General features: G+C 41.3%; 2 protein-coding genes across 2 annotated transcripts in view; both read right to left on the reverse strand.

The window, feature by feature from the left end:
- The window catches only part of LOC149177555 (uncharacterized), a 179,342-nt gene that overhangs the window by 36,759 nt on the left and 120,672 nt on the right, over positions 1 to 21,911 (reverse strand). The window lies entirely within an intron of this gene.
- On the reverse strand, positions 51 to 17,967 carry LOC149177556 (uncharacterized). The gene is made up of 4 exons (XM_089423873.1): positions 17,773 to 17,967; positions 17,524 to 17,665; positions 17,012 to 17,395; positions 51 to 57 (listed from the first exon to the last, which is right to left on the reverse strand). The coding sequence occupies exons 1-4, from the start codon at positions 17,918 to 17,920 to the stop codon at positions 51 to 53; spliced, it is 681 nt and encodes a 226-aa protein (XP_089279999.1). The 5' UTR covers positions 17,921 to 17,967.

The following is a 21,911-nucleotide window of genomic DNA, read 5'->3' on the forward strand; positions in this document are numbered from 1 at the left end:
AGCAATACTGCTTTTAATTAGTAGTCCTAAGAAAGCCTATACAGCACACTTTAATGCCTATTACAACAATCAATACACAATTGTTTAGTATAAATCTGGTACAGGGATGACTAGAAAAACATAAAAAGTGAGTCAAATACAAGTCATCTTGCAGTTTCATGGTTAATAAGTTATAACAACAAATAGAAATTTCAGTCTAAATTGAAAAGTGTATTAATGTCCTTGTATAACCAAAGTCACAATAAATGGGACTTGTTACCCCTCATTTCAACAGGGGTACATACAGATTTTTTTTCACTCATAACACCATTGTAAGCCTCGGGATGCAAGTTAAAGCCTTGTAGGCCATGTGAGTCTTTGTATTGAGATGTCCTAGACCTATTAGGGTCGGCCATGGTCGGTCCCATTGGTTCCCGCTCTTAGCTCCTTTTGTCCTAGATAGGATTGGAGGACTTGGAGTGGATCACATTGGAACTCATGGTTTATGGGAGAATCTTTAACGAAATAGATATAACTTCCCTGATAGATGCATATCCAACAACAGGAGCAAATGCCTCCTCATAATCTACTCCCTCCTTCTAGGAGAAACCCCTCACTATTAACATTGCCTTATACTTCTCAACCCTGCCATCAGCTGCATGCTTGATCTTATAGATCCATCGAGAATTTATAATTGACTTCACCTCAAGCCTTTGTACTATCTCCCACACATTGTTCCTCATGATGGAACTATTCTCTTCCACCATGGCATCCCTCTAGACCTATTGATCTGTTGCCTCAAAAGTAGAAGGCTCGGACTTACTAATGCTAATCATCGTTGCCAAATAGCTAGAAAATATAGTTGCTGTTCTACTCTCCCTAAAGGTCTTGCTAAGAGGCTCCACATGCTCCTTTGCATCCCTTAAGCTCTGTTCGGCCCATATCGGCCTTCTCTTAGTATAACTCAAAGGAACATCTCGCTCCTCCTCCTTATCAGAAGGTTGTGCCCCTACTACTAGTCCCTGCTCAACCTTTGGACCTTCTCACTCCAAATCCTCTACTGCTATTCAATCTGTCCCATGTGACTTCCTAAAGGTCCTACCCTCTTTAAATCTGACATCCCTTCTGACAATTTTCTTCCTCCATCCTAGGATGTAGACCTTATTTTCGAAAATTGGCAGTCGAGGGAGCAATTCCCTCGTTGGAGAAGCCCAACAAACCCTAAGGAGACCCTACTAGCCCTTGGAAGAATTAAATTTGCACATGGAAAAATATTATTTTTGTTGTTGGACCAAGTCAATACAAAATGTACAAGTCAGCCTAAAGGAGAAATCTGACCTCCTCTACCACATATAAATACACCTCACTTAGCATCACTTGGAAGCATCACATCACAAAACTTACCTTCATTTGATTGTTTCGTACACTTTTGGAACTGCAAGGCCAAGTTCACACGTGCAAAGGAGAGAGGGAAATCTTGTTGAGCAGCGTTGACTTCTGTTATTGGGACTGTTTGACAAGCATTAACCTGGAGGAATTTGGCTTCATCTAACTTGGTTTAGGATCCATTTTGGGAGGCCGAGTTGACTAGGACTTTAACCGAAGTTTTCTGGGCATGTTGACTACCTTTGACTGCAGACTTGAGCAGGGTTTGACCGTAGGTCATGTTGTCACCCTCTGCAAAATGTGTTTTCAGCTATTAAAAGAGGGAAAAAGAGTAGAGAGGTTTGCAGCCATCTTCCAAGCCACAAAAGCACTCAAAGCTAAATTGGACCGCCACCAATGCATAGTGCTCGGAATTAGCTTTCCAACGGTATATGGAACTCCTCAAATGGACTCTGGAATCAAAAGTTAGATCAGATTGAAGTTACCCTTGAAAAACCAGAAGACAAAGAGAAAATGCCTAAGGGTAAAATCCCAGGTCCCGGCATATTGGCGATCCCGCATATTGGTGATCAGAGGTCTAGGGTGCAACGCAATAGCAGAAGCATTTCGCCAATATGTGAATAGTGATCCCGCACATCGGAGGTCCAAGGCATCAGAGCATCAAGAGATCAGCGCATCGCAATCAGCGATCAAATAGGTGACACCCTTTCAAAGTTGCGATATCGCATAGAGTTCTGATTGCGATTAAATTCACTGGGATTTGAGCCTTTATCGTTAAAGCATCAAGAATGCCTTGAAACATTTAGCAAAGGAAATCAATTGCAAAACAAGAAGAGGGTTGACCTTTTCTCTCTCCTCAAGGGGGCCACGTGGCTAAACATCATTGGTTCCGATACATGAAACTTGGCAGCATATGGTTGGTTCTGATAAGGGACACGGACCAGCGGATGTCAACATGACGTGATGGTATAGTGGACACGTGGTAAGCAAATTTGACGTTTTGAAAGGTCATAAGGGGCCAAAACAAGGTGACACATGGCAGAGGATGACGTCACATCGACGATCGACAATGGGAGAATTAGTATTGTCACTCCTCGTGAAACCTTCGATTGTGATCCATCAATAAAAGGGTTCCGATAGAGACGCTGGCACGCAGTCGCATAAAAGGTCAAAGATCCAAGGGCTTAGCGCAGAGGGTGATCGGCAATCGGTGATCGGCAAAACAACGCATCAATCCATAGTGAAACCTCCAATTGCGATGTTCCAATAAGGGAGCTCCGATTTCATGCTAGTGCATGGTCTAGAACAACTTAAAGGACCAGGGGCGCCTAACCATTTACAAAGGAAAATAGTCCCTGTACAAGAGTCTAAAGGCCCTAGCACCTTGAGGCTAAGTACCTAGTCATAGCCCCCGGTCATATGACGAAAAAGTACTAAAAGGGCTCAAAGCAAAAAGGGCCTAAGGGGATCACAACTCGTTGTTTCGCAATGTTTGGCAGTGTTAAGTGCCCATACCTAAGAATCCTCGATATCACACCATGGTTATTTTATGATGCGGGTTGCATTCCAAAAACATGGTACAGAGCTTTGAAGGCGTATGAGTCAGCAGTTGCAGTATTAAACGAAAGCATGGAGTGGTGGTAAATCAGTATGGGGCTTAGGGAAGACTTAATGCCTCAGCATGGAGCTCCGCTCAGTCATAAAATGTAGGACTGTCGGATTGATCTCCGCTTCCACTCTGAGACAAGTCGACACAGTTGATCACTACCAACTCCAGAGAGTGGTGAAGCCAGACAGTTAAGGTGAAAGCGACAGGCGGACTAGTCGGATCATTAAGGCAGAGACATGGCCTGAGCAGAGGCCATAACAGGGGCATTTGACAGGTATTTTCCTCCCATCATCATTCAGTTTTCCTTTTTCTTATTATTCTGTAATTTCTATATTTTCAAGAACGAAATCAAATCCGAATCAAATCATTGTGAGTAGTAGCCTTTGCACGCCGAGACAGCGGATCTATCAGACAGTTGGAGCTCGGGCTGGGATATTTTGTCATTGTTAATTCAAAGCTCCCCCTTTTCTTATAAATAGGAGGAAGAAACACTTAATAGAGGTTCTGGAATTTTGGATCCGCAGTTGTCCAAATTCTGTGATTCCACTTTGGTACTAATTGCCTGTTCATGAGGGACTCGAGCGATGCATGCCTAAATGTAATGGACTGGTATGTTGGACTCATTTTGAGGATTAATGAAACTCTTTGGTGATTCCAATCATGGTTGTAAGCAAAATGTTTTCCCCTTTGTAAATCTCATTTCATGTATGTTTCTCTTCTACTGAAATTGTGTAATGAAGTTGTCAGTCTCATTCTCTCATGGTTATATGTATGCTGCTAAGTAGTAGCAGTACCTGTGTTATTTAAAGATTTACTTATGTACCTTTAAGAGAACAGATTTACATATGTTGATTAGTGATAAGTGTATCCATGAGCTATAGAACATGAAACCTTAATTCGCGCTCTGCAATTCTTGTCATTCCATCTCTTCTGCTTTCCATCCTTCTGTCGAAACATTGTTGCTTAGGATTTTGTCTTGTTTACAGCCCTATGCATCTATTTCCTTCCTTTCTCTCCTCCTCTTCACCTTTACTACAACTTCAATATTAAGTTGCTCATTGTTGTGTGTTGGCCATCAAAACAAGACATTCCTCTTTGAGATCAACCCGATTCACCCCCTGTATTTGGATCCATGTATCTGCTTGAGTTCACCTTGATGAAAGACTATTGAACCAAGCCCCCTTTATTATCTTTCCAAACTACGTGACAATTGGAGTGTAGCAAAAACCCCTCACTGATAATCTTCCATGCACTCCTCTATCTAAGATGTCCTAGGCACTGGTCTACAATCAACCCAGAGGCTGTCTCTAGGAAGCTTTCTATATCTCCTGAAGCACTTGTGCTACAGGTGCTAGAAAAGGCAACAACAGGTCAAATATTGACTTTGACTGAATTCCTAGAGGACTTTTTGTTTTGTTTTGACCGAGTTTGACTAAAGGAATTAGGCCACATTCTTTGACTGGTGGACCGAACTTTTTGAAGTTGATTTGACCATTGACCAAGGATTGGTTAGGGTTGCATTGCCTATTGTTGACTTTGACTGAAAAATCGCAGAATTAATGTTTGACCAGATTTGACTTTTATGCTCATACTAGATTGGATATTGATTGGTTGACTTGGTTGGCCAAGGCTTTGACCTTTGACTTGTCGTTGATGTACTTGGACTATATATCTCTGCTAAACATTTGATGAAAATCTAATAGAAGAAGAATTTGGTTAGAGTTTTCCCCCTTGTGGGATTTTTCCCTAGTTTTTTACCAAAAATTTGTCTTTATTGATCTTGGTTGCCTTCTATTGTGCATGTGATTTATTGTTCTATCTACAATTGCTTACTATTATTGGGTGATTGAAAATAATTGGATAAAGGGATTGATATTCAAAGAAGAAATTGTTTAAGTGATTGTTACAACATAGAACATTGAAAAATTAACATTGTCTTAGAGCTAAGGTGAAGACAAGCCCGAGGAGACAAGAACAATCACCATTCGAAGATATCTTATTCGTTGTTGAAGTACATTTGACTTGGTCAAGATGACAACCTCATACTTCAAGATTGACGAGAAGTTGAATGACTCATCTAACTATGTTGTTTGGGGAGCTAGGGTGGAATTGACTTGGGAAGAGAATGATGTTACAGAATAAGTTGAAGGCAAGGTACATGATCCTCCAGAGGATGCAACTAATGCTGCCAAGTCCAAGTAGAAGAAAGGTGAGGTCAAAGCTAAGAAAATCATTATTGATACTTTGAGAGACCATTTGATCACTTATGTTTCAAAATTGAAAAAGTCCAAGATGATGTTGATAAGTTGATTGGGATGTATGAGGTCAACAACTTGGGCCATAATCTTTCTTTGAAGAATCAACTCAAGGACATCAAGATGAATAAGGGGGAGACCGTTCAATCATACTTCATGAGGATATCCCAACTCAAGGATCAACTTTTGTCTGCTGGAGAGATTACATTTGATAGAGAGTTGGTGTTGATCTCACTTGGAGGTCTTCATCCAATATGGGAGACATGCATTACAACTATTAGCAATAGTGACAGGTTTCCTTCATTTGATGAGCTATTGGGCAAGTGTACTCAAGAGGAGACCAAGATTATCACTAAAGGAAGAATTCAAAAGCATGAAGAAGGAGAACCCTCTACATTTGCCACTCAATCTAAGAGGAGGAAAGAAAAAGGACCATCTAATTCAACAAATCTTTCTCTTGAATCCAGGGACTCCAATAGAAGATATAGAAAGCACAGGCCACAAGTTCAATCCTACAATTGCCACAAGCATGGTCAATATGCCTGAGACTATCTGGAAAAGGAAGGTGCTCTAAGGTCCAACTACAACAACCATGGCAACAACAACAAGAAGTTCATCAATAGAAGAAGAAGAAGAGAAGCTCTTGTTGCTCATGAAGAAAGCCATTGTCCTCCCAAGAGATCAAGGAACTCAAGGTATGGAAATCATGCGGCTAAAACTAAATCTAAAAACTTTCTTATTTCTGCTCTTTCTAGTCCTCTCCTCCACACTCGTTTGATGGTTAGTAGATAGTGGGGATTCTAGACACTTCACTGGCTATCGTGAAGTCCTCACAAACCTAGTTGAGTCGGAGACCAATTTGAAGATCATTCTTGGGGGCAGTTCTACTTATCCTGTGAATGGGTTTGGTTTTGTTTCAATTCATTTGGATTATGGTCAAACTATATATCTACAAGATGTTTTGTATGTGCCAGGATTGAAAAAGAATCTTGTATTTATATCTGCCTTAGAGGACAAAGTAATGAAAGTTGTCTTCATAAATGGAAAGGTTGTCACTTGGCCAATAAAATATAGCTTGAGGGATGCCTTGACTTTGGGATTGAGAATTGAAGACCTTTATAAAGTCAATGGAATATCGATCCAAGCATTGATTCGTGATAGTAATCATCAACGTGAACTGTGGCATCGTAAATTTGCACGCCTTCATTACAAAGCCTTGTCTCATGTCAGAAAGATGGTTTATGGAATGCCTGAGATTCGTGTGGATCGTGAATGAGTTTGTCAAAGATGTGCAAGTGGAAAACATGTGAAGGTACCATTCCATTCTAGCAAAAGAAAGACCAATGGAATACTTCAACTAATACATTTTGATCTGTGTGGATCCATGCAAGTGACTTCTCTTGGTGCCTACTTGTACTACATAATTGTTGTGGATGACTTCTCTCGCAAGACATGGATTTTCTTCTTGAAGCACAAGGACCAAGCATTTGATATATTCAAGGACTTCAAGGCTCTAGTGGAAAATCAAACAAGAAAGAAGATGAAAATCTTCAGGATTGACAATGGAGGGGAATTCATTAATTTTGCCAGAACGCAGGAATCAAGAAGGAGATCATTGTACCTTACAACCCAAAGCAAAATGTTGTAGTTGAAAGGAAGAGCGGGACTATCATGGAAGCAACCCGAACTATGTTGTTGTTGATTTGGGGTAGCATCGGATGTGCTCTAGCCTTGAAAATTGGTGGAGAGGCTAAAGCACATAAGATCTCCAAGACCCAGAAATGGTTTGGGGAAATTCTAACCGGTTTGGGAGATATTAAAATAATTAATATTTAATGGAGTTAAAATATTAATGGGTATTAATATAAAACTAGGTTAGGACATTCCAAAAGTCATGGATCAAACCAAATCTAATCTTAGCAGTTGATTATAGATTTAATCTCGGTCGTTGAAGGACCAACAGGAAAAGTATAAGAAGAGGCTTGAGGGTCAGTTGGAGGACACACTGAGGGAGACCAGTGAGTTCGATTTCTAGAGCGAGGTTAGCTGAGAAATTTGAACTAGTGGTCTGGAGCGCTGCACGAGACAGCAAGTATGGAACAGAGAGTCTGGATCAGCACTAGAAGACCAGCGTAGAGGCAGGAGAGGCAGACACAGAGGCAGCAGCAGACTGGGCAGTCACTAGAGGGCCTGCATGGGTGGCGCAAAGTGGCCCAGGGTTGACGCAGAGAAGCAGGGGCTAACGCAGAGTGTCTGGGAGCTACGCAAAAGTCAGCCAGGCTGACGCTGGGACTGGGAGAAGTATTGGAGAATTTTTCTCTCTATTGGGTAAGCCAGTTTGGCACCCTGTTGTACTGAAGAATTGTTGAAAAATAAAATCCTCCCTTGCTGCACTGGTTTTCCCACATCGAGTTTTTTCGGGGACTATTATCCAAAATATGTGTCAATGTAATGATTCTTGTGCATGTGTTTGTTTCTGTATTATGGTGTGATATCTGCAGAACAGTTTATTTTAATGTTTATTGAAGGAATTTCATAAATAACTTATTGGAAATAAGTAGGCAAAGTAAATCAAATGTTGCAGTGATAGAATTTTCACATGGTATCAAAGCAAGTAATCGGAGACAGGAAGGGAAAATCAGTTATGGGTCGAGACCATGATGCGGAGGCATCCACGTCAGGAGACTCGCATAGATTTTCAGAAAATTGCACAAGAGAAAGTGATTTCGATTTCTCTATGTTGGCTTCCAGGCTAGAAGAAGAAGTGGCTTGTATGACTAGTTCTACATGATCAGAGGTATGGTATATAGACAGTGGAGCCTTTTGGCATATGACGGGAATCAGGGAATGTTTCTCAAATTATCGAGAAGAGAAGATGAACTTTCATATCACCATGGGGAACAAGGCAAAGTGTACTCCAATAGGGAGGGGTACCATAGTTTTTCAAACAGAATCGAGAGAACGGTTCCGTGCTACCAATGTGTTGCATGTACTAGGATTGGGGATGAACTTACTTTCCGTGTCGCAACTTCAAGGCAAGGGCTATGACGTCTTCTTCATCAAGGAGAAAGTATACGTCAAACACCCGAGTTGGAAAAAGAAAGTGCAGATCGAGATCAAAAGTAACAGGTTGTATAGATTACAACTAGAATCACCAATGGCACTAATAGGCAATCATGGAGACAAGGACTTGAACAAACTATGGCACAGAAGAATGGGACATTTGCACCATGGGGCTTTGAGAATTCTCAGGAGCACTGTAATAGGAGTTCCGAATCTTAGTATAGAACGAGATGATGTATAGAAAGGATGTGCTCTAGGAAAGTATGCCAAGGTAGCATTTCCTAGAAGTAAAAGCAGGGCCAAGAGTGTACTAGGATTGATACACTCATATATATGCAAACCTATGTCCACTAAAGCTCTTAGTGGTGCCAACTACTTCCTTACCTTCATTGATGACCACTCAAGGAAAACTTGGATTTATTTTCTGAAAACCAGAAACGAGGTTTATGTCAATTCAAAGAGTTCAAGGCTCTAGTGAAAAATCTAACTAGGAAGAAAATAAAAGTTTTGCGCTCAGATAATGGTGGAGAGTATGTCGATAAGGACTTCACTGATTTTTGCGCTAAGCAGGGCATCAGAAGAGAATGTACAGCGCCTTACAATCCGGAGCAAAATGGAGTAGCAAAAAGGAAGAACAAGACTATTGTAAAATTAGCTAGGGCCATGATGTATGATCAGGATATGCCAAAATTCTTGTGGGCATACGCATGCAACATAACAGTCTATGTTCAGGACAGGACTCCTCATCAGGCATTAGGCATGATTACTCCAGAGAAAGTTTTCACAGGGAAGATGCCTGAAATCAGTCATTTCAGGATATTTGGGAGTTCAGCATATTGTCGTGTACCCGAGGAAAAGAGAAAAAAGCTAGATGAAATTGAGGAAAAGGGATATCTAGTGGGATATAGCAAGAACACTAAGGCCTACAGAATTTATCATCTAGGGAGCAGGAAGGTAGTGGTTCGACGAGATGTGAAGTTCATGGAGGACAGGGCTTTCAGGAAAATCTAGTGAGATGCCTTCCGAGGAGCAGTCAAAAGGGGAGTCATTGGTTAAACCTCTTCAACCAACGGAAGTAAAGAATTCTTCCTTGGATCAGGAAGATTCACAGGATGAGGAGCTGATAGAAGCACCTACTGGTAGAGGAAGAACTAGCACGAAACTTCGTCAGATTTTGCGAGATGCAGAGGACTTCATCGGTGCGCCAAGAAACAATAAAGGGGAGACAAAACAGCCAAATAGATATCAGGCATTAGTAGCTCAGGATGGGGAGCCTGCCAGTTTCCAGGAGGCAGCTCAACATCAGGTTTGGCTAGATGCGATGGTAAAGGAGTACAACCCCATAATGGTGAACGATGTTTGGGAGGTAGTGCCAAGGCCTCAAGACAAATCAGTGGTAGGTTCAAGATGGATCTACAAGATCAAATACGCTGCAGACGGTAGTGTTGAGAAATATAAGGCCAGGTTTGTGGCTAAAGGGTATGCTCAAAAGGAAGGAATTGACTACGAGGAGACCTTCGGCCCAGTACCCAGGTATACATCTATTAGGACCATGATATCTCTTGCAGCACAAATGGGGTGGGAGATTCATCAAATGGATGTCAAAACAACTTTTCTGAATAAGGTAATAGAATACGAGGTATACATTGAACAACCAGAGGGATTTGAGACACATGAGAAGAAGTCCCATGTATGCAGGTTGAAGAAAGCCTTGTATGGGCTAAAACAAACACCTAGAGCATGGTATGGTCGAATCGATGGCTACTAACAAAAGATGGGATTTGTCAAGAGTAACACGGATCCAAATCTCTACTCTCTGGTTGTAGAGAATGAGCCGCTAATCTTAGTATTGTATGTGGATGATCTCTTTCTGACAAGATCATCCAAGCTCATTGGGGACTGCAAGAAGAATCTAGCCACAGAATTCAATATGAAGGATTTGGGACAAATGCATTATTTCCTAGGGTTGGAAGTTTGGCAACAAAAGAGAGAGATCTTCCTTGGGCAAAGGAGGTATGCTACAGAAATCCTGAAAAGATTCAGGATGGAGCACTGTAGACCCATGGCTACTCCAATGATCACCAACTTGAAGAAGATTGATGCATCAGAAGACATGGATGTTGATCCCACCTTATACAAGCAGCTCATAGGGTCCCTGATGTATCTGGTCAATATCATGCCAGACATTTGCTATGCTGTCAACACCCTCAGTCAGTTTATGGTGGAACCGAAGAGGGCGCACTGGGCAGCAGCCAAACCTGTTCTCAGGTATTTACAGGGAATAGTCAATTATGGACTCTTGTACACCAGGGGTAAGATATCATATTGAGTGGATTTACTAATGCAGATTGGGCAAGAAGTTTATTGGATCGGAAAAGTACCTCTAGGTACTATTTCAACATTGGATCAGGAATGACTTCCTGGTGCAGTAGGAAACAGAAGTCCGTGGCTCTGAGCTCATCTGAGGCAGAATATATGGCAGCGACCACAACTTCGTGTGAGGCTATATGGCTTAGAAAACTGCTTGTGAACCTATTCAGAAGAAAAATGGAGGCGACTAGGATCATGTGCGATAATTGTAGTTGCAACAAGCTCTCTGAGAATCCAGTGTTTCATGATCGGTCAAAGCATATTGATATTCAGCGTCACTTTGTCAAAGACTGTGTCCAAAGAGGAACTGTACAATTGAGCTACACTCCTACAGGAGAACAGGTGGTAGACATCCTTACCAAGGCCCTTGGAAGAACCAAGTTTGATTATTTTAGGGAGAAAATGGGGATGATAAAGAATCCATTTCAATAGCAGAAATGGGTATGATGTTGTAGTGCAGTAGTAGCACAATGCAACATCATGAGGAGGAGTTTTCTGTGCAGATGCAGTGTTGGGAAGATGGACTAGCAGCAGCATGGATGCAGAGGAAGTTGTAGTACAGATGTAGCAGTGGCAATGATAGAGCCATGGGTAGCAGTACAGGATGCAGCAGTGCAAAGGATGATGGGTAGGGAGGCTTAGCATCAGCACAAGTACCGATGTCTATGATCAGAGTAATGCTCAGTGTGGAGTATTACTAGAGCACAATCCTCGCTAAGAGGGAGTGTTGATTTGGGGTAGCATCGGATGTGCTCTAGCCTTGAAAATTGGTGCAGAGGCTAAAGCACATGAGATCAATGTTGCACGAAGCGGAAGCGCGGAAGCGCGGAAGCGTCATTTTCCAAAAATCTAGGAAGCGAAGCGTCCGCGGAAGCGTCTGCTATATATATATATATATTTTTATATTTTTTTGCATTTATACTCAAAACAAACATCCCAAATACCAAATTAATTGTAGAAGACATGAAAACATGCATATTTTTGCATAAATCAAGATAGATATGGCATCCATGATTCCATTGTAGTTACTAGTATGTACAACAATCATCTATATTCTAGCTATTACAAACATACATCAAATTTTTAAGCATATTATAAAACATAAAACATTTAAGCATATTATAAAACATAAAACATAGAGCATATTATGATTTATCTAGCAAGTGAGCAACTGTCAACATTTGTCATGTCCAAAATTCAAATAATAATGTTTACAAAATATGTCACTTGGTCACCGCCAAGCCAAAAAGGTTCAAAATTCAAATTCACAAGTCTACAAGTCTAATGAGTAATCTATGACAAAAAGTAGTAGATTGTGAATATATCTACTAATCTCTCCTCCTTCCACCACGAATAGAACGTGGTGGCGGGCCTCCACGTGGTGGCAATGAAGAAGATGGTGCCTGTGTAAGTCGTGGCACTGAAACTGATGAAGAAGAACCCCCTGCTGTTGGTGTTGAACCATGGAACCTAGGAACCAAGGGACCAGATGGGGGTGGGGGTGGTGGCATATCAACACGGTCATCATCATCCTAGAATCGCTCAAAAAATTCATGCAAAAAAAAAAACACTAGTTAACAAAAAAATTAAAAACATGAATTAGAGAAATGCTTTATAAGGGAAAATTGGAAAATTCATACCACAATGGACATACCTGGATAAGAGCATCCTCTAATTGCTCTAGTCGCAACACTCCATCCTCCAAATTGGGCTCCTCTGGATTCTTGTCCCAAATCAACAAGTCTTTATTAGACTTTTCATCTTCACAGTAATGGGACAACAATCGCAAGTTGTAATGAACATAAACCAAGCTCTCTGCCCGGTCTAAACTCAACCTGTTCCTTTTAACACTGTGGATGAAAGAATAAGAGCTCCAACACCTCTCTGCAGAAGAAGTGTTTACCACCTGTGATAGCACCCGCAATGCCAAACTCTGTAGAAGTGGAGTACCCCCTCCATGCATGTTCCAACACTCAAGAGCAGAAAAAGTCTCTCGATCTTTAATTGCATGCATGCTCCCAAATGGACCAGTGTTGAGCGTATAGTTGCTCACCTGTCTCCGTACCAATGCAGCGTCCTCCTCATCAGGGATTAATTTACTCAATGCAGCCATATATTTTTCGTGAACCTCTTTATCTTGGTGTGGTTTTCTCCTGCTTCCCCCCCAGGTGCTGGTGTTGAAAGCCATGATGGATGATAGTATTTAGGTGTCAAAACATATGCTAATGCATGCAATGGAATATTTAGCATTTCCCATCGGTTTTGCACCTCTACACGAATATAATTGTACAAGGTGGTATCTCTAGGCTCAACAATGTCTTTAATCTGCCCCAACATGCTATCCATTTGCTCATACACCTCCCCAATTACTGGTCGATCTGAATCTGCAAACTTGATCATGTAATAAATTGGTTTGGTGAATTGCAAAACATATTTAACCTGTGACCAAAAGTAACTGTCAAGAACAGTGTCCTTGACTGCATTAGCACCATCTGTGTCAGTGTTAATTTCATCCCATGTTTCAGCACACACCAGATTAGTTAAAGCTTGTCTCACCTTCACTAGCCGCCTAAAGGTGAGGTAATAACTAGCAAATCTTGTCTTTGCAATTTTAAGCAATTGCAACTTGGAGTAAGTGCCATAGAAGTAGTTTACCCTTGTATGCCCTGTGATGAATTTAATGAGCTGCTTCCCTTTCCTGTAAACCTCAGCAATCCACCCACAATCTTTGTGTTTCACAATATCATGCATCAAAAGGTTCAATGTGTGAACCAGGCACCCAGACCAAAAGATGTGTGGATGAGTACGCTCAATAATTTTTCCTGCTGCCTTACAATTTGCTGCATTATCTGTGATCACTTGAACCACATTATTCGGACCAACATCTTTGATTGATTTCAATAGGAGATCTGCAATGTTTTGTGCAGATGCAGTGATGGAGGAGGAGTCATGACATGCAATAAATACTGCACCACTAGAAGAAACACCAAGAACATTTATCAAATGTTGGTTTCTAATATTTGTCCACCCATCTGATACAATGGATACCCCAGAATCTACCCACTCATTTGTAAAACGTGTCAAAGCTCTTTGAACCTTAGATTTTTCTCTTTCTAATAACACTGTTCTAGCTTTCTCATAGTTGGGGCCCTTGTATCCTTTTGGGGCTTCATTGATGGCCTTTACCATTTCATGCCAATAGGGAGAGCGAAGCACATTGAATGGTACACCGCAAGCACAAAGAAAACGGACTATCTTTCCATCCACATCATCCCTCCCAGCAACATTAAGGAAATCCCCTATTGTTCTTCTACCTCCAGAGCTTGCAGAAGTACCATGAGGAGATGAGCAACTACCAAATTTAGAGGTTGCACTTGATTCAGAATGAGTTTTTTGTTTCTTGTTTTTTTGTTGTGCAGCCATCTCTATTTGGATGTATTTTCTTCTTTCTTCAGTTGAAATGTTTGGGCAAATTTGTACCCCCACAGAACCCTTTTTTTCATCACTGTCCAGCACCCCACAAAGATGCCTCCTCAGACGGGTATATGAACCACAATATGGTTTTCCTCCATGACAACCATGAGGGCACACAAATTTGTAAGATCCACCACCCTTTCCCCCATCAAGTTTGGTCACATAGTTCCACAAGGGTGTTGATGTAGCTTTCCCATCTTGTGTTTCAGTGTCCCCTTCAAGTTCATCCCCTTCCTCTTCAAACCCTTCCTCCTCATCATACATTGGGTCACTACTATTAGGACCATCACCAATGTCCTCTTCTGTTTCTTCCCTTCTATTCCTCACCCTTGCCATCATTAAAACCAAGAGTGGAATGATACATAGAAGCCAAAGAAACACCATCTTGGAATATGGATATAGGTGGTGGACAACAGCAACCTGTAAATAAAGGAGCAAGTAGAAACAATGGGAAAGAGTAGGAGAGGGAGGAGAAAAATACAAAAAAACAAGGGAGTTTGGGGTTTGAACTTACCTCTTTAGCTCTTGTAGATGAAGTCCTCCAAGCTCTTGCTCCAAGCTCCTCCTCTTTCTCCTAGCTCCTCCTTCTTCACTCCTCCAAGCTCTCCTCTCTTCTCCTCTCCTTTCCTCTCTTCTCTTCTCCTCTCCTCTCTTCTCTTCTCCAACTCTCATAAACTCAAAGTGAGAAAATGAGGAATGAATGGGGGCTTTATTCTTTTCACTCCTCACCTTAACCTCACCCTAACCCACCCCCTTAAGGTTGAGTTAACTTAACTTTAAAAAAAAATTAAAAAAAAATTTGTTTTTCTCCCTTGGGCGCGCCCCTTTCCGCCGAAGCGTACGGAAGCGTGCGTGAAGCGCACGCTTCCTGCTCCAAAGCGCCACGCTTCGGCGGCCCGAAGCGTCGTACGAAGCGCGCTTCGGAGCCGGCGCTTCGGAAATTCCAGGAAGCGCAAATTTTTTTATGAATCGCGCTTCCTAATTTCCGAAGCGCGCTTCGTACTGCGCTTCCGTACGGGGCGCGCTTCGGAGCTTCGGAGCGGGGGGGGGGGGGGCGCTTCGTGCCCAAGACCCAGAAATGGTTTGGGCAGACTCTAACCAGATATTAAAATAATTAATATTTATTGGAGTTCCTAAGTCTAAACTTAGGAAAAATAAAATATTAATGAGTATTAATATAAAACTGAGTTATAAGGTTCCAAAACTCATGGATCAAGCCAAATCTAATCTTAGCCGTTGATTAGAGATTTAATCTTGGTCGTTGAAGGACCAACAAGAAAAGTATAAGAAAAGGCTTGAGGTTCAGTTGGAGGACACACTGAGGGAGACCAGTTAGTTCGATTTCTGGAGTGAGGTTAGTTAAGAAATTCGAACTAGTGGTCTAGAGAGCTGCAAGAGGCAGCAAGTACAGAACAGAGAGTTGGGATCAGCACCAAAAGACTAGCGTAGAGGCAGGAGAGGTAGACGCAGAGCCTCTCAGGCAGACACAAAGGCAGCAGCAAATTGCGCAGTCATTAGAAGGCTTGCGTGGGTGACATAGAGAGGCCCACGGTTGACGCAGAGAAGCAGGGGTTGACACAGAGTGTCTGGGAGCTACGCAGAGGTCAGCCAAGCTAGCGCTGGGACTGGGAGAAGTGCTGGAGAATATTTCTCTCTATTGGGTAAGCCAGTTTGGCACCCTGTTGTACTAAAGAATTGTTGAATAATTAAATCCTCCCTTGCTGCACCGGTTTTCCCACATTGGGTTTTTACGAGGACTGTTGCCCAAAAAATTTGTGTCGATGTGTTGATTCTTGTGCATGTGTTTGTTTCTGTATTATGGTGTGATATCTACAGCAGAATTTATTTTAATGTTTATTGAAAAATTTTCATAAATAACTTATTGGAAATAAGTAGGCAAAGTAAATCAAATGTTGCAGTGATAGAATTTTCATAGTTCTGTGATCAAAAGTTGTCGAAGCTTCTATGGGAGAAGCTACTAATACTGCGATCTATGTTCAAAACATAACTCATCATCAAGCCTTGGGTGATAAGACTCCCAAAGAAGCTTTCACAAGTGTAAAGCCCGAAGTTGGACATTTGAGGATCTTTGGCGGCCCTGTCTACTTTCATGTGCCAAAGGACAAGAAGAACAAGTTGGAAGCGTTAGGAAAGAAAGGTACTTTTGTTGGTTATTGTGAAAATTCTAAAGCTTATAGAATATATATATACTTACTCAAAGGAATATAGAGTTTAGCATGTTAAAATTAGCAACTTGGGCCGAATTTCACTTTGGACATCTCATTTGATGGAGATGATGATTGCGTTGAATTCCTCTTTTTTAGAGGAGCAAAATTGACCTAAAGATCATCAAATTTGGACAAGGGAAAGTGTACTTATGAAAAAAAGCCCTCATATGCAGTGTTGATAATATCGGTATCGGGAAAATATCGGCGAGGGTCCAGAAAATATCTTATCGGCAATATCGGCGAAAATATCGGCAAAATATCGACAAATATCGGCAAGCATAAAAAATGCATAATATATTCATTTTTTTTCAGATTTTTAAACATATAAAGCAATAACAACATGAAATAAACACATTGGCACATAAATATGAAGAAAACACTGATATATATGATGTCAAATAGAAATGATATATCAAAGGCGATACCAAATCGTGCTAATCCCTGATAATTGTCCATTCAAGGACTCAAATGTGGAGAACCAATACAAAATAACATCACATATAATAATAAAAGTATCTCATCATCATGAGTTACATGTAGCATAACAAATAAAACTAGCAGCTATCTATCTACTGCCCTCTCCCCTTTAACGGGAAAACATGATGGTCTGTTTGCCAGGCCTGCCCCTAGTAGTAGAAGGCCCTGACCCTGCCTCTGCACCTAAAGTCAAATAATGGGTGCTAGGCATGGAGCTATGCTCTCCTATATCTATAGCAGATGGTGTTGATGCTGATGCTCCCGCAGTGTCCTCCTCCTCCTGCTCCTCCTGCTCCTCCTCTAAGTGCTGCTGCTCCTCTGACTCCGAGTCCTCCTCTTGCTGCCCCTGCTCTAATGGATCATCTGCCACTGGCTCTAACCATGAAGGTGACTCCTCCAATATGGGCTCCTCAGACTCCACCCTCCACGGAGACAATACATCAATATTGTCTAAGGAAATGGCATCTGGATCCACTGGTGATTCTATTTGCCTCACTCGAAGTCGGATGTTGTAATGCACATACACCAAATCGTTGAGGCGTGCGAACTCCAACCTGTAAGAGTGTCAAAAAAAGTAATGAGTCTTGACTCTTGACTCTTGACACTTGAAGGTCATAAATTAAAAATTAAAAATTACAATAAGTGTAATTGCTCAACTGAAGGCTTGAGTTCAAAGTTATACCTGTTGCGCTTTTTGGCGTGTATTTTCTCAAATACACTCCAATTGCGCTCACACCCTGAAGAGCTACATGTTTGACTCAAGATTCGTATAGCCAATTTTTGCAAATTTGGTGCCCTTGCACCATAGCTTCGCCACCAAATATCTACAACAAAATAATGAAATAAAAAATTCAAAAACTTAAAAGTTAAAAGTTAAAACATAATTAAATTCAAATTTCTAATTTCTAATGAGTGATGACTTGTCACTTACGTGGCATGAAGAGGGCCCTTTCCCTAATGGCATCATCAAAGCCAAATAGGCCAACACAATCCTGATAACACTGTACCTCGCGCTTGATTTTGCTACGAAGCTCAGAATCAGGTACCATCCTCTGAATACAGGAATGGAGCCCTTCCATCACCTCGCCATCAAAATCAAAGTTGCATTTGTATGAAAATGCAGGGTTGAGGAAGAGTGTTGCTGCATGAATGGGTCGATGAAGCATCCCTGTCCACCGACTATCGATTACATCCCATAACATCATCTGCCTATCAACGCCAGCAGAACCCTTGTCTGCATAATAGGAACGAATGGCATCCTTGGCCCTATCCATGCCCTCATACAAATAAGGCATTGCAGGCTTCTCTCCATCCACCAATCTAAGAACCTTTACTATAGGTTCGCTAACTGCACATGCTTCTTGTACTCCACGCCAAAATGTCTCAGAGTACACCATTTTTGCAATGGCTATCCCATCAGGTCTCCTGCTGTATCTACAATTACGCCAATCATCAGACACAAACATTTGCTTCAACTCGAACTGACATCGAAGCAAAGACTGAAGAGTAATAAAGGTTGTGGCAAAACGTGTGATGGCAGGACGCCGCAACTCCTTGTTTCTAATGAACCTCCTCATAAGGCTAAGAACAAAAGCATGGTTATAAATAAACTTGGGGATGCTCCTAGCCATATCAACTGCCTCCTTGATGAAGGAGAGTTTCCCCATATCCTCAAGCAACAAATCAAGACAATGCGCTGCACATGGAGTCCAGAACAATGTGGGATGCCTCTCCATAAGCATTCTGCCGGCAGACACATAATTAGGTGCATTGTCTGTTATGACTTGCACCACATTCTGCACACCAATCTCCCGAATGAACTCATCTACCAACTCACATATCGTTGCTGCATCTTTGATATGTTCTGATGCATCCAACGATTTAATAAACATGGTACCTTTAGGACAATGTACCAAGAAATTTAGAAGGGTCCTACCCTTCCTATCTGTCCAACCATCAGACATCACTGTGCATCCAGTGACTTCCCATGTCTTTTTCAACTCCGCCAATCTAGAGTTGATGTCCTGTTTTTCTGCCTGAAGAATTGGCCCCCGCAACTCCTCATATGTGGCACTTTTGTACCCTGGGCCCACAACAGCAATAGCATCACACATTGGCTGCCAAAATGGATTGGTTTTTGTGATGTTGAGAGGTAAGTCGCTCCAAAAAATACACCTCCCCATGACTCTATCTGCTTCTTGCTTCTCCTTTTTTTTAACAAGCGATTTTATGCCAGGTTGTGCTCCAGCTCCTGTTCATGGAACAAAAAATGATGACCTCGCATTCACACTAGCAGTAGCACTAGCATGTGATGGTGTGCCAGTTGTGGAGCCCCTCCCACTAGGGCCAGTAGGGCCACTACCCTCAACACCAAAATCAGGAGAAGATATCCCGAAAGATCTACCTGCACGTTCAGCTTTGTTTCTTTCCGCCTCTTCCTTCTTTCTGTCCTTTTCTTCAATTGCCTCAAGAGCTTTTTGTATAAGCTCCGAACTAGAAACTGTACAAATGCCAACATCATGTCCAGTGAGTCTAGCAAGATGGTATTTCAGTCGTGTAACCCCACCTGTCATCTTGGTCCCACACAATTTGCATGCAAGATATGCACGATTTGTCCCACCATCAGGGCTCCCATACTCCCAAAATGGGTCCAAGGTTTTTGGCATATTTGTATTTTGTAGTGGGCTAACTCAAAAGGAAACCTACAGCACCAAAAAAAATTTGGAATTAGTAACTTAATAAGTAATACGAAATTACAAATAAGTTAATAACCACATCATTTTACAAAACAACATCCTTATCTCTTAGATCAGTGGAGGAAAGAAATTTTATTTCTGATACAGCCTAAATATTTCTGATAATGTAGCAAAAAAAGGAAAGAACTTTTTTTGTTTAGCTTAAAGAGACAACAGACTTGGCCCTGGGATAATTGGCAATGAATGGTCTTCAAGAAGCAGCACAAACAGTCCTCAAGAGTCAAAACCTTCCACAAGGCGGCAACATGTTTAATATGGCATCGAGACATGCCAGCTGTGTCATATAGGGTTCCTTCATTCATAGGCACACATTGGCCCTCCTTATCCATACCCTTTAAAACATATATATTAGGTCAACCCTCCAAGTTTTCTTCACATATAGGTTGGCTGAGTTATGTAGGAGCATTTTTCATCATTCCACATCTATATATAAGCCTCAAACACCATCTTCAAACTCGCATTTAGTGCTTCTTTACCAAGCTTTGAGGTGGGATCACTCCACTGGTCACATTACAGGTTGCTGTGTGAAAATGTATATGCTTAACAAAATACCCAAGCGATCAATTCATTATGTCTTCAGTCTGATTAGAGAAGGCTCGGACTGATCTACTGTTTCCCTCGATACTGGATCAGTGAACTGTTGGACACTGATGCAATACAAATGTCAAATCCTGAGCCATTATAATTTATTAATTTATGATTACTCTGTCCCAGTGCATACTCATAAGGTTCAGATTCAATAGTAAAGTCCTGCAAACATTTATAACAGAATTGCACAGCCTTAACAATCAAGTTTCCCAGAATCACCTTTTTATTTGTTTATCGTTGTCAGTTTAATTATTTTCATATACTTTTGTTTTTAAATATTTGTGCTCATTCATTGTGCACAGGGTATCACTATTAAGCAACTTGACAGACAAGAATGTAATGCGAGGAAACAGAAATTTGTGCCAAATGGCAATGTATTATTAACGTAGCAAAAGTTGACAATTTCCAGAGCAGAGGGCGGCCCGATATTGAAAGAGATGAGTTGCAGTCTCATTTTGGTATTGATAATGCCATCAATATAAATAACCTCAAGCTCGATGAGCCCCCCTTGCTGGAAGATGAAGTCTCTGTGTGTCACCTGGCTTCTTAATCGTTTAGAGTACGGATACCATTGGAGCAGTCATGCTACAGTCTACTATTTAATGGCATTCAAATTTTGAAGATGAGATCATACCTGTTCTTGGCACTTGCAATAATGGCTTCAAACCCTCCTTCGCAGCAACCACGTTCCGTCTCCAGCTCTCAGAAAAACAAAATGACGTGAAAAAACCCAAAAATCAATTTATACAGGCCGCGCGGACTGATTTCAACCTCACCGGCGATATTTTCAGTCGTCGCGCGATATTTTCCGAGATATCGCCAAATATCGTAAATCGCGCGAGATTTTGAAAACCGGAAAATATCGCGATATTTTGGCGGCGATATTTCGGCTCGCCGAAAATATCGCGATATTTCCAAATATCGCCGATATTTCGGCGATATTATCAACACTGCTCATATGCACATTTGGACAGGGCAGCCCTAATGGGAAATTGGTAACCCTTCAAAGCCTATAAATACAAGTGACCTCAAGCTCATTTGGATATCACCAAGCATCTTCTTCTTCTCTTCTTCATTGATTGGTTTGCACAGGTCTAAGTCTGGGTCAAAAAAAGAAGTTTGCAAAGGTCCAAAATTACATGGTTCGAAGCTCGCATCTGCTTCAAGGATTTTGGGCTACAACCATTGGCTTTTCAAAGGATAAATTCGTCTGCAGTCACTAGATCGCAGACTCAAGGGAGCGATTGGAAGCTCTCATTCGCTCGCACAACTCCTCCTCCCTGCGACTGAAAAGTTGGATTAAAATTTGATTGTTGACCGAAGTTGACCACAGTGGGCCGCAAACAAGAAAAGTTGTCTTTGATATATATTGATACTAGAAACATATTTCTAAATGGTATTGGGTTATTTTGTTGAATGATATTGTATTGGACTCATTGTACACTCCACTAAACATTTTATGACAATCTAATATGAGAAGAATTTCAAAAGGTTTTCCCCCTTCTTGGGTTTTCCCCTTGTCTTTGACCAAACCTGGTGTCTCTTGTTAATATTGCATTTATTGTTCTATCCTCAATTGCTGTTGAGGATTGGAAATATTAATGGTTATTGGAAATATTGCTAATTGAAGTGTTAAATTGGGATAAGGTAATTGATATAGCATAGAACAATCTAAAAGTTAACATGGTTTCAAAGCTAAGGTGAAGGACAAGCCCAAAAGGAGACA

The sequence above is a fragment of the Pinus tabuliformis genome, chromosome 4_1, assembly GCF_031772625.1.
Source record: "Pinus tabuliformis cultivar Carrire ecotype Pingquan chromosome 4_1, CPIR1, whole genome shotgun sequence".
Lineage (NCBI taxonomy): Eukaryota > Viridiplantae > Streptophyta > Pinopsida > Pinales > Pinaceae > Pinus > Pinus tabuliformis.

What these genes read in the sequence shown, in the direction of transcription:
- LOC149177556 (XM_089423873.1), bottom strand. Translation starts at nt 17,920, where the DNA reads ATGGAAGGGCTCCATTCCTGTATTCAGAGGATGGTACCTGATTCTGAG. An exon ending in AAGGGCCCTCTTCATGCCAC is followed by an intron (nt 17,666 to 17,772) that starts GTAAGTGACAAG and finishes ATTTTGTTGTAG; the next exon opens with ATATTTGGTGGCGAAGCTAT. An exon ending in CACGCCAAAAAGCGCAACAG is followed by an intron (nt 17,396 to 17,523) that starts GTATAACTTTGA and finishes ACACTCTTACAG; the next exon opens with GTTGGAGTTCGCACGCCTCA.